The sequence below is a fragment of the Lagopus leucura genome, unplaced genomic scaffold (assembly GCF_019238085.1).
Source record: "Lagopus leucura isolate 7727_CA_CO unplaced genomic scaffold, USGS_WTPT01 Super-Scaffold_100014, whole genome shotgun sequence".
NCBI lineage: Eukaryota > Metazoa > Chordata > Aves > Galliformes > Phasianidae > Lagopus > Lagopus leucura.
Genome location: NW_024962268.1, coordinates 6,880,135 through 6,892,511, shown reverse-complemented (window position 1 = coordinate 6,892,511; position 12,377 = coordinate 6,880,135). Strand labels below are relative to the sequence as shown.

The 12,377-nt window shown below is 36.7% G+C and overlaps 1 protein-coding gene across 2 annotated transcripts in view; it reads left to right on the top strand.

The window, feature by feature from the left end:
- RNF180 (ring finger protein 180) overlaps positions 1-11,377 on the top strand; it is a 72,371-nt gene extending 60,994 nt beyond the window's left edge. Inside the window, exon 7 of one of the 2 annotated variants that reach the window (XM_042875251.1) lies at positions 8,162-11,377. In XM_042875251.1, coding sequence (XP_042731185.1) covers positions 8,162-8,361 — 200 coding nt within the window. In that variant the 3' untranslated portion in view covers positions 8,362-11,377. Of the gene's footprint in view, positions 1-8,158 lie in introns of both variants that reach the window. The other variant, XM_042875250.1, reaches the window with a different exon arrangement.
- The last annotated feature ends 1,000 nt before the right edge of the window (positions 11,378-12,377 follow it).

Here is a 12,377-nt window from a genome sequence, read left to right as displayed (position 1 = left end):
AGCTTTATTAGGACTTGGATTTTCTGGTGGGAAAAGGAATGGAAAAATGTTCAGGCCATCGCATAATTTTAGTCAGATGTTGATATGAGGTGGTGGCAGGCAGTGAGAGCCTGGGGACGAAGTCAGAACGGCAAGACCACAGAGGTGGTCACAGAGTGCAGAGGGAATGTGAAAGGAAGGTAGAAGTAAGATGAGGGTCATTTTAGGGAAGATGGTTGGGCTTTGAAGTGAGAAAGGCTGCGAAACAGATGGCAGAATTTTTAGCATATGAAAGCCAGGTATTCTCATGTGCATCCTTGGGCAAGAGGAGTTTGGAATTTGATAACTCTACAGAAAAGAACGAGATTTTGACATCTAAGACAATGAATGTACGGATCTGAAGTATCTGAGGCAGGCAGGGTAGGTCAGTTTGAACTTTTCAGGAAAAGCAGGAAAAGCTAAAATTCAGACTTTGAGAAAGGCTTGTGATGGGGATGAGTGGCTGTTGTTTGGGGAAGGAACTGGATGCCTTGAGCGTGTTGAAAAGTTTGAAACAGACTTGGAGCTTGGGATTCAGTGGAAAATCCTTGCAGGCAATCACAGTGTGACTGCCATCTTCTAAACATCTAGCAACAAATGCTTTTATATTTGTTGGAAATAACTCAAAACTCATGGCTTATTTTAATCATTAAATATTACGCTGTAAACACAATCAGAACATGAAAGAATATGGTGTACACATCTAAGAAGGCTGGTATGCATGTAAGAAATTCAAGACAAACACTGTAAAATTTCATTTGGGAAACAGTGAAGGAAACATTTCATTAAATGAAGTCTTCTTCCAAGCAGGGCTCATAGAAAGGAAAGCAGACTGAGGAAAGATGGGCAAATACACTGGCAATATACTGGAAACAAGTATCGCAAGCTGTACTGGTTTGTTGGAATCCCACAGCAGTCTGCATAGTTCAGAACATTCATCAGTAATTTGCAAAAGGGATACAGCATGATAAATTATTCAGTTCACTGATAGTAATATAAAAGTATTTTCTTTATCAGAAACTTGAACGAGGCAATACAATACTCATATCAGGTCTGCTCATGACTGTAAACTGAAGGATCAGGCTGTCATTCAGACGGAGTCATGTAGACAGGTTGGAGCAAACTGAAGGGAACCTCTTGAAATTCAGCAAGCTCAAATGTGCTGTCTCTTACTGTCTCACTCCAATTTATAGGAGGGAGAGGAGGTTCTTTTATTATCTATATACCCGGCGTGAGATTAAGAAGCAACGGTTCAAATGTTGGTCTGACCAGTTTATTACAAATCTTAATTAGGGAAATGGGGAAGGGGAGAACGGACACTACTATGAATTAGGGTAATGGGGGAAGGGAAGGAGGGTGATAGAAAAGATAGAAAAGAAGAAGCAAGGAGTCTTTATAGGAAGCAAGAGGGACATAGTCACCACCATGGATCCAGCGAGGTTCGTAGTTCCGTCTTTGATCTTCAGTAGTGGTGGGTCGTCGGGCATTGTTGTTCTATTGACGACGAAGGTGAGAAGGACGACGAGAGACGACCATGGTGATGACGGCCCCTTTTCAATGGTTTCAAAGTGGTGAAGTCAGCTATCTTTAGAGTGACAGCTCAAATCCAAAGTGGTCGAGTCAGCTCTCCTTTGAGTGGCAGCTTCTGGCTCTGGGATCTCAGCAGGAACCTCCTTTGTTCTTATCTTTCTGGCCTTGCCAGCAGATAAGAGGAAGCAGGGAGGCACCAACTTGCATCTTGCCTTCGCAAGATACAATGGTATCATCCCCCAGCCTTCCATACTTAGCTGGAGCGGTTTGGCCACAGGCCAGATCTTCCGCCAGTGAACACTGCTGAGCACTCTCTTCCGCTCTTCTACAGAGCAAGCAGCTCTGGGGGAAGGGGCTTGCAAATGTTCCCAAAGCGATATCGATTGTCACACAGTTAGCACCCATCAGTTGCCTCCTTGACAAGTCACTCAGAGTCTTATCACAAGAAAAACCTCAGGAAGCAAGCTTTGAGACAAAAAAAAAAACCAAAGAAGGATTCTCACACTTACCTGAGAGAGGGGAGCCCCTAGCAGTGTGATTGGTGGAGTGCTGACTGGGGAGCAGTTCTCTGGAAAGAATCTGGGCATCCTGGTGGAGAGGAGGCTGAGCTGGCTGCATGCCCCAGCATGCTGTGCCCCAGCTGTACTCTGGGCTGCAGGAATAGGAGCATGGCCAGTAGACTAGGGAAGTCGTTATCACCTGTTATTCAGTAGACTATATCTGGAATACTGCAAGTACCATGAAGAAGTTGTTAAATTGGAGCAGAATTAGCAAAGGGACACCAATAAGGCTTATTATCTTACAAGGCTGGAGTGCCTACCCAGTGAGGGCAATCTGAGGGAAATGGGTTTGCTTTGTTTGGAGAAGGGGAGGTTTGCGGGAAGATATCGGGGCAGCACTATAGCTATATGGAAGTCACCAAGAGCAAGAGCTTCCTCTTCACACTGGCATGTGACAAGCATGGTAACATGAGAAGCTCAGACTGTAAATAAGATAAATTTTCAATAGGAGGACATTCAAGTGGAGCAGCTACCCATAGAAATGACTCAGCGTTCTGAGCTGTAAATTAGGTTATTGCCTCTTATCAAAAGAGACCTACTAACATCATGGGTAGTTTTCTGGAAATATTTAATGCATAGTCAGAAAGTAAACAGGCATGATTAGGCTCATAACAAAATGGAAAGCTTCATTTTGTTAGCAAGATTTGTGGTGAACACACATCTCCAATTTTGCTATAATTTTGAATTTGATTTTCTCAAAGGATAAAACAGAGTGAGGTGTAATATGGAAAGGAAGGTCTGAATTATGGAAGTTTTTCCATACAGAGGGAGACTATAACTTTTTCATTTGGAAAAGGTTTTACAGAAAATATACAAGAGGTAAAATTATTAATGGTGTTTTAGGAAAAATGTTAGCTGTTAATTAGCAATTAAATCAGCCATAATGGATAGGGAAAAACAACACACACAAGACCATATGGCTACATTTGCATTTTAGGGAAGAAATTAATAACTTTCTTCTGATCCCATTGGCTGAATGCCCACTAGTGATTGGAGCACATCACCAGTGCTTATTTGAGCTCCTGGAGTTCATCTTCTGGTTTAATTCTACCCCAAGTGAAGTAAATCTATTTGCTCCAATATTACTACATAAAGGGACAAAAAGTGTGTGAGTGGGCTTATTGTGAAATCTAGTTTAAAAGCATGCACAGTCACATCTCAGGAAAGGAGGTCCCATCAATGATGTTTTTAACACATTTTTCTGAGCATAGCTTTGAAAACACTGAGTCTATAAAGTGCTCATTGCTGCAAGAACGCTGTGCCAATCCATACTTCCCTTTTTTGTTAGTCTTTTGGTAGATTTATCTGCTGCTGTTCATATCAATAACACGAGACTGGGGCAAAATTATGTCTGTATATCTGAAACAATTGTTCTTAGGAATTTTAATCTTATATGAGCATTTGCAGTGTAAATGATTATTGTAGCCTGTGCATTAATCAGGCACAATTTCAGAGTAAATTGTGCCTCCTTATTATCTTTTCTTCAGTAATAGCAAAATGAGTTCTGTCAACTTATAAAACTGAGAGAATATTTCAAATTGTTGGTAGCCTTAATTGGAGTACTGAGCTAGTACCTCAATATGATGCCACAAAAACTTCAGGAAGAACACATACCACAGATATGCCCGTTCATGTTCTGGTACTAATCCTTTGCTCAATTTCTTGATTACAGAAGTGTGATTTGCACATACTGTTGCTTTTGTTATCCAGTGACTGGTTTCCACTAGCAGTCTTCTAGACTCTTCTGGCACTGTGCGTGTACCTGCATGTGATTTGATTGGAAGTTCTTTTTTAGAGTATAATAACACAGGCACAAAAAAGTTAAGGTATACATTTTAACAAATGCATGTATTTGTAGAAATTATTTAGGAAATGTACTGATCAAATAAGATTGAGTTTGCTTTTTAAAAATGGAGCAAATACATTGGAAATTATTTGGAGCTCTCTCAGCTGTTCTGTTTCATAATTCAAACCCGTTTTAAGTGTTGCTGTACTGTTTTTAGGCAGCTTCACAGCTCTGAGTTTTTGTCTGCAGATGGCTAGAAACAGATGTAGAGACAGTTTATGTCAGCTCTCGCTGCAGACATAGACATTTGAAGGTATTTTCCATGCCACAATTTATTGAAGATAGTAGTCACAGTATGGATCATAGTGCCTGAAGGAAACTTTGGCATGATCATATAGGATTTCTAAATTTGATCCCTTTTCAGTACTGTACTGACATTTATTTCATAATATGCTTCAGGTCAAAGAAACATTTATTGTTCTTTGTTAGCCTCTGCTAAGTTCAAGAATTCAGTTTACAGAGTAGTTTTAATATTGATGTTTTCAGCTGAAGCTCAGTCAGTGCATAGGTGGTAAAAAAGAGACTATTCTAATAATAATAATAATGGATTTAAAATGCAGTCCATATAATCAGCTGTCAACCTTCAGTAGCTTTACCCATGCTCAGCGAAGCACAGGGATTACATGTGTTATACACTAACCAGTTCCTGATTGATACTTATCTTCAGTGCATCAATAGTTCTTTCTCTGTGGCTTTCTATAGCAAGAACAGTAAGAGTAGTTAATATCCTATACTGACACAGGTGTTCTTGAATGTAGAATGATTGCATTACGACATCAAATCCATGATAAAGTAAGTGCATGTTTTCTGAGGGTTAATTGCAGACGTACAAATCAAGAATAATGTTTATCTAAATTCTGTAGAAGGTGAGGAGTGCCAATTCAAAACTAATGCAGCTACTTCTGTACATAATTCCCTCGAGTACAAGTTCCCAGACACTAAAATTCGTATGTAAAAGGTGAAGTGAATAATATTGCATTAGTGATAATACTTGTTATTTTCAAATAAATTTTTTAAGAAAATAACGCAAGTGAAGATCTGGCAGTATTTAACATGTGTTAGAGAAATAGATAAGGAAAATAGAAATCAATTCAATTGAAATCAAATTAGCATTTTTCAAGTGAATTACAGCTTGGTAGAAAGTCACTTAGACTCACATTTTTCAGGATTAAATTAAGGAATTACTGATACTATTTTTAAGTAACCGAAGATCATATATTGAATTAATATAATTTGAAGTTAACATAATTTAAAATAATTTTAAGCATAACAGAAGTCTGTATCATTCTTCTCTTTTCGCTGATGTTTAACTCATGCATTTGTTGAGGCTTTTGTTTGTTTGTTTGTTTGTTTTTGCAGTATTGTAATTTCAAACTCTTTTAAAAGTACCTCACTGGATTCTTTTCTCTTTCTAAAATCAGGGTAACATATTTAGCTATGAAGTGAATCTTAGACCAATCTGAGTAACTGAAAACCATCATAAAATATTGTCATTCCCTCGACTAGAATGAAGATTTTGTGTATGGTCTCCAAAACAAGATAAATAAAATACTAGAGGGATTCCGATGTGTACAGATGCAGATCTGTAAGCAGCGTGTGTACACAGTGAACTGATACAAATGGTCATAAATAAATAAGTAAATAAATGTGATGATATGGTGGTGTCTAACCATAAGTGGTTCTCTAGAGAAAGAGTTTGTCTTTTCAGCAGGCCAGTCACTCTTCTGTACAAAGCATCCTTGAATGATTATGTATTCTATCCGGAATAAAATGATCCATCATTAAATATCTCTAAAACAGAAACAGATCAACAGTTCAGCAGTACAACAGAAAGAAACAGTAGTCTTATTTGGAATTCATGGAAACAATTGTTCTGAAAAGTTCTGGACAAAATATTATTAGGAGAAGAATACAAAGAAACAGTCAATATCTACCACTGAAAAAGTAAATTAGTGAATTCCAGCAAAGTTCCCTATTGGAATACTTTTTTTTTTTTTTATAAATTTCTCAATTACCTTGAATAAGGTCTGATATTATTTAAATGAAAATTACTGGCATGTGAACAATTATATATTAGCCAATACTAAAGACAGGAACTTCAAGGAATCCTGATTAAACTGCATTAGAAGACAGCACTGCAGCAGATAAAAAATTAATGAATGCCATTGGGCAGTGGTGCACACTGAAAGAGACACAGACTTTATGTCTTCCTATTCACCTTGAGACTCCCAAGAGCCATTATGTCTGCTTAGAGGAGAATTTGCATGGCTCTGCAGAGACCCATTATAATGATTGAGAACAACCTGGGAACAGAAGTCCAGAAGGTGCTCCCTTGCCACCTTGTCCTTCATGGATGGGCCAGATCTTCCGCCTTTGCAGCTCACCTCCCACCCTCTTTCCTCTGCCACAAATTGTGTCCAGTACAGATGAAGAGACATGAAAGAGACCTGTGCAATTTGTCTTGACATACACATGTAGTGTATTTATCTTACTAAAGATTTATCTTTATCTTACTAAACAGAGAAGTCAGGAAGAGTGGAAAGAAGTTTGTTTGGCATGGCAATGAGGATGTTCTTGAGGTCTCCCAGAGCCAGTAAAATATTCAGAAATCTCTAATTCAGATGCTTAAATTTTATGATGTATCTCCAAAATGATGGAGAGAAATAGAGGGTTTTGATGGCAGTAAGTAGTAAAGATTATCAGAAATGAAAAAGTCCTTCCTCAGAAAAAAGTCATGATTTTAGGCATTGTGGACAAACTACTGTAATCTGCAGAATGGATAGGCCACCACTACTTGTAGATTTTTTTTAGTAAAAGAAAATATATATATTTGAATATATCAAAATATATTCAAAGATATTTTTTTAAAAGCTTAATATGATCGAATACATTTTTTTACAGAACTTTTATTTGATTTCTTTAGATCTTTGACATTAAGAGCTTTACAGAATTTAAAGTAGAAATGCAGTTTCACGTAGATAAAAGTATGGCATGAGTAATCTTTCCAAAAACAAGAGTAGCAGCACACAAATTACATTTCAGTGCAAAAGCAAGCCTTTTGTGTTGGGGGTTAAAATCAACTTTTCTCAGATCAGATATTTGCAGATTTGATTATTGTGTAACTGTTGAACAGAGGTTTCTTTGCAGCTCTCTGTGTCATTTGCTGCTTGTTTTGATTAAGAGAGACTGGATGGAGTACACTCTGCCACTGCTTTTTCACTGTCTTTCCAGAATGGTCATTATAAATACTTTAAAATTAGTGTGGCTTAAAAAGAAAGTTATACATGAGGTTACAATTTATTCCAATTTAAAAATATTTAAGTAAATATTCATTTACTTAAAATTTTATTACTATGAATTTGTTTTCTTGGTGACATGCTAGATGATCTTTATATGGATTCCTTAGAAGTAGACCCACCAAATTGGATTCATGACAGAGTTTAAAAGTATGAGAGTGTGTGTCTAGACTTGTTAAGTATTTTGAGTTCTGTGTTTTCACACAGGGTTTTTATTTTAACTTGAAAGACTCCACTTGCATCTTCATATATATATTTTAAAGTACTATGAGTATTTTACAAACAGTAATTTAATAAAAAAAAAAAAAAAAAAAAACCAACAATTAGTTTCTGATATTCTTCAGATAGAGACATAGTATTAAAGCAAGCAGGATTTAAGAGAGTGTTCTGAACAAATACTCATAACAGGAATTCATATGTATTTGCCCTCTTGAACAGTATGTACACATATGCATGTGGCTAGATTAGTGGAGAATTAACATGAGTAGATTTAAGGAATCCAGAGATAAATTACTCAAGAAATGAGTTACAGTATTTAGAGGGTTTCACTTCTAGGTCACTGAATGGAATTCAGTGGAAGGAGGTACCTAGAGACAGTTAGACAGTTTCATGGATCTGTGTAAGTATCTCGTGCATTTCATGAGATACAGTGTTACCTTTAGGAAGTGCCAACTCTGAGTAGTCAAACTTACTATTTGCTAGAAACAGAAGAGCTAGGTTTTAAATCTTTCAAAATGAAGTCTGTGGAGATCTTCTTGTCCAACAAAGTGAGAAAACCTAGCAGTGAGATGTGAGTTTTCCTGCTTCCGTTTGTTCTGTAAGTAACTAAGAGAAGACTTAACTTACTTTTGTCGTAGTCAATCTAGTTGCTTTTATATAGATGTTTTATCTCATGATGTAATCTTCAGCAGGTTTTCGAAGACGCTCAGATACTGTAACAAGAAGACATTTCCCACATGCTGCTCACAGAATGGACTATATGGACTTTGAAGATGATAGTCGTGGATGGCGGTTTGATATGGACATGGTGATAATCTACATTTATTCAGTCAACTGGGTAATAGGATTTATTGTGTTCTGTTTTCTTTGCTATTTCTTTTTCCCTTTCTAGTCTGTAGAGACCACAGCTAAGGAAGACTGTGAACCACGATAATGTGAATAGAAAACAACTGAAGAAGGAGAAATGTTCGATGTTGCATTTTTGTCATTCAAAACTGCATCAGACTGCTTCAAGCATGCTATTATGCTTTTTGATGCTTCTGCTATGTATGACAAAGTACTCAAGTTTGGTTCCAGATGTAATGTGTGTTCCAGATGATTCTTCTTTCAGTGGCCATTTTACCTTATTTTGGATGGGAACAGGTCTTTACTCCTAATGTATAAAATATTTACTCAGTAGAATTACACATTACTGTTTGTTCTTAGAGGAGTTCAAGTGTGTGCTACGATAAAAAATAACCCATACAGTCATGCTTAGGGTTGATACTGTATTAACAAAATTTGTAAATAAGTCATTTCACTCATTGGTGCTTCAATTGCTTGTGTATAAAAAACAATAAAGGCAGTTGCTATATATAATCAGATTTGTTGGGGATAGTAGATTTTAAGCACTGCACTATGTAATATATAAATATTTACCAGAGTAATTTCACTGGCATTATCCAAATTCCTGAAAGCTTTGACAACTGATAGACCTGTCAGCTTTCTGTTGTGGGGATATACTATACTCAGTGCCTGAAATCTAGAGCCTATAAACCAAAAAGAAAAATGACACTGCGCAGCATTTGGTAAGTTTGTCTTTTCAGCAAATGGCAATCATAAGGAATCAACTAACAACTCGAGATCTGCACACTGAAGGAACTTTTTCTGTGCAGATTCCCAGAGCAGCACTGTACCTTTAGTAGACATTCAGATGACTGCATACAGATCCAGCAACAGAGTTAATGGGGGCAGGCAGTGCGCCTGCATCTGTGTGCTCTGAGACACTAACTCCAGTAAATAATGGAGGAATAACAGAAAGTGGAGCATTCTCTTGTACTAATTCAGTCAGTGCATGACTGAATCACTATTAAACTACCGTAACAATTTGAGGATACTGTTTAAGTGGGGGCTCACCAGTACTATGTCTCCAGGGAGACCATGTAGGACGACACAGTGTTTATGTGCACCTTTCATGTAAAAGAATTATAAAGCACTTTATATCTATTCCATGTGGATGTTGCTGACTTTCAGTACCAAACCGTACACAGGTCAGCAATAAGTCTGTACTTGCTACTTTACACAGTATTTTCAAATGAAAGTGAAACTAAATTACAGAGAGAATATTTGAAACTATTATGAAAATCAAATGCTGAATAATGATACAAGGTAGCTGAAGGGTTTACTTTTCAGGAAGGTACAAGGAAGTTCTTGTTTCTAATGGCATGATCCTACAAGTACACTGTGGTTTGATCTAAATAGCGTTTGTGTTGTAACTGTGGTATCAGGATTTGTGTGGGAGACCTGTGTTTTTCTCAGTAGGTGGCATACTCCCCTGTTCTAAACGAGAACAAGGAGAAATGTGTAACAGAAGGTGCCATCTGCCAAATGTTATGGAATGAAACCAGAGGCTTTATCAGTGTGCTTAACATTAAACATGTGCTTATGCTTCTTTGCTGAGCATAGCCAACATGCTCAGTATCTTATTGGTCATAAAGAGATCAGGACCAGAAACTTTGACATAATCTCAAAAACAGCTGTAAATCAGCTGCTTATATTTCATTTTCTTACAGGCTGCATAAAACAATTTCTTTGTATGTTTGAGAATATATATGTAGAATTCAAAATTACAAGTCTGAACACACTGAGATAAATGCCTGTTGCCATCATATTTAATACCTGCAAACTCAAGAAGGTAAAATAATTGAGATTAACTATCATATGTGGCTGTGACCATGACAGAAATATATTTTCAGTAATTGCATTATACCTAGTTACATTATCTCTATTTAAAAATGATTGGCTTTATTAATGGTGGTATAGGCATAAAATTTTAAAAGCTTTTTAAGGTTATAGGAAAGCACTTGGTAAATTTCCTTCTCTATACAAATGCAGGTAAATCTTTAAAAATTTGGAGTGTTTTAAGGCATGGGCTCCTGTTTTGCTACATGCATATGTGTAGGTCTGTATGCTGAAATGCTATCAGTAATTTTTAGAAGTTTTCTATTCCAGGACTGAGATTCTAACCATTTTTTATTTGTCTCTAATGTTATGAACTTCATGTTCCTCTCTCCACGGAGAGAGGACAAATCTACCTGTTAAGCCAAAATTGCTTCTACCTTTTATCTCAGAAAATACTAAAATAAAGAGATACGTAATGAAAAAAAATCTTTAATTTAAATGACATAGTCTGAAATTTCAGTAATAATTTAAACTAAAATGGTATAACCAGGATATCTGCTGTAGCAATATCCTTAAGGAAGTATTTCAAAATATATTGAGACATAAAAAACTTAGTATAGATACTAACTAATTATATAAGAAAGAGTTACTTATATCATTTTTAGTAGCAGGTTATGATGAATTATTTCTGAAAAGGGCAACAAGAAGAGGCAAAAATCCAATCTAATATTGGCCCCATCAAGCAAAAGTTGGTAACTGAGGGGTGGCTGCATTTTCCTCATTTTAGTAGAAGGGACAGTTTAGTGTGGCATTCCCAACTGTGCAGCAGCACCTTCCTTTGAGGCCTAAACAGTGAAGTCTCTCTTGAGCTGTACTATTTTACTTCATATTGTTTGTTATTAATTCCAGGTAATATTTTTTTTTTAAGTTTTATAAATTACTGTTGCAACTTTGAGACATCCTCCATATGGAACAAGAAGTGGTAGGCGTAGAAAAAAAGGTAAATTTTTTGTGTTTTATTGATTTTGTGAGATAAATTCTTTTGTAATAATACATTGAAAATTAAAAGGTTTGAATCTGGTTTTCATCAAAGACTGTCTGTAAAGTGAGGTTGATATCTGTGGGACCAATTTTCTGGTTAAGTTGATCCTGCACTTAAATCTTGTCTTTCTTATCTGCAGTGATATTACAATGTTTGCAATAAAATTTGAGTTGTTTGTAATATTTTGCAGCCATTCAGTAGCTTTTCCTTGGTGGAATTAAATTTTAATAGTTTTTTTCTATCAGTGTTTTGTTTGTCACCGTGTCTGTTCTTCTTGGGGTACAGCTGGGTTCTGCTGAATATCTTGTTTCTGTGATTTCCTCTTTTCATATTAGCAGACTTTTATCAGAAATTATCCTGGGTTAAGGTTTCAGTCCTGGTACTGCTTCAGTCAGTTCAAACTGGTTAACTGTTGAAGTCAGCATAAATCCAAAATGAGAATGAGAAGTTTGCCTTTTGACTGGCAATGGGACCTTATGTTCATTCAGTAATGTTTCCAGCCTAGCGGTGGGTATGTTTATAAATCTCTTATGGCGTGCTGCAGGTGCAGTCATCTTTCTTTCCTCCCACAACTTTTTTAAAAAATTCCCAAGAAGTAGCTGCACCTGCCCACAAAACTGGGATCTAAGGTTAGCCTTTATCTCTACAGATACACCTGAAGTACATACATATGTCACCGGCAGCATTACCACAGTTACTGATGGAGAAGGATGACAATGAAGCAGAGTTCGGGTTTATTTTGTCACTCTTTGAGAAAAGTAAAACGTGATAATGTGATTCTTTGGGAGAAAAAGCAGCTATTTTAGCTACCATAAGAAGTGAGTCTCTCGTGTAGGATTGCTTTTGCGACTGTATATTCAGCACTCAGCATCCTTTGTCCTTGGCAACTCATACCACTTCGTGAATTGAATGTACACTTCATGACATGAGTTGTACTTAGAAATTAGTAAGTGAATCTACACAAAGAATGGGTTAAAAGAGAAGAAGAGAAGAGAGAAGATTGAAATCCATATTTGCTGTTTTATTGGTGCTCCTTGAGTGCGAAAGGCAGAACTGACCTTAGCTAGCAGTGCACTGGAAACCAAAAGATATTCCTGCAAAGTAGATCAGTGATATTGGATGAGAGGACAGTTTTCACTAATTGATGATAGATAGGATGAACAAAGCTTACCTGGACTTGAGCAAGGCCTTTGACATGGTCCCCC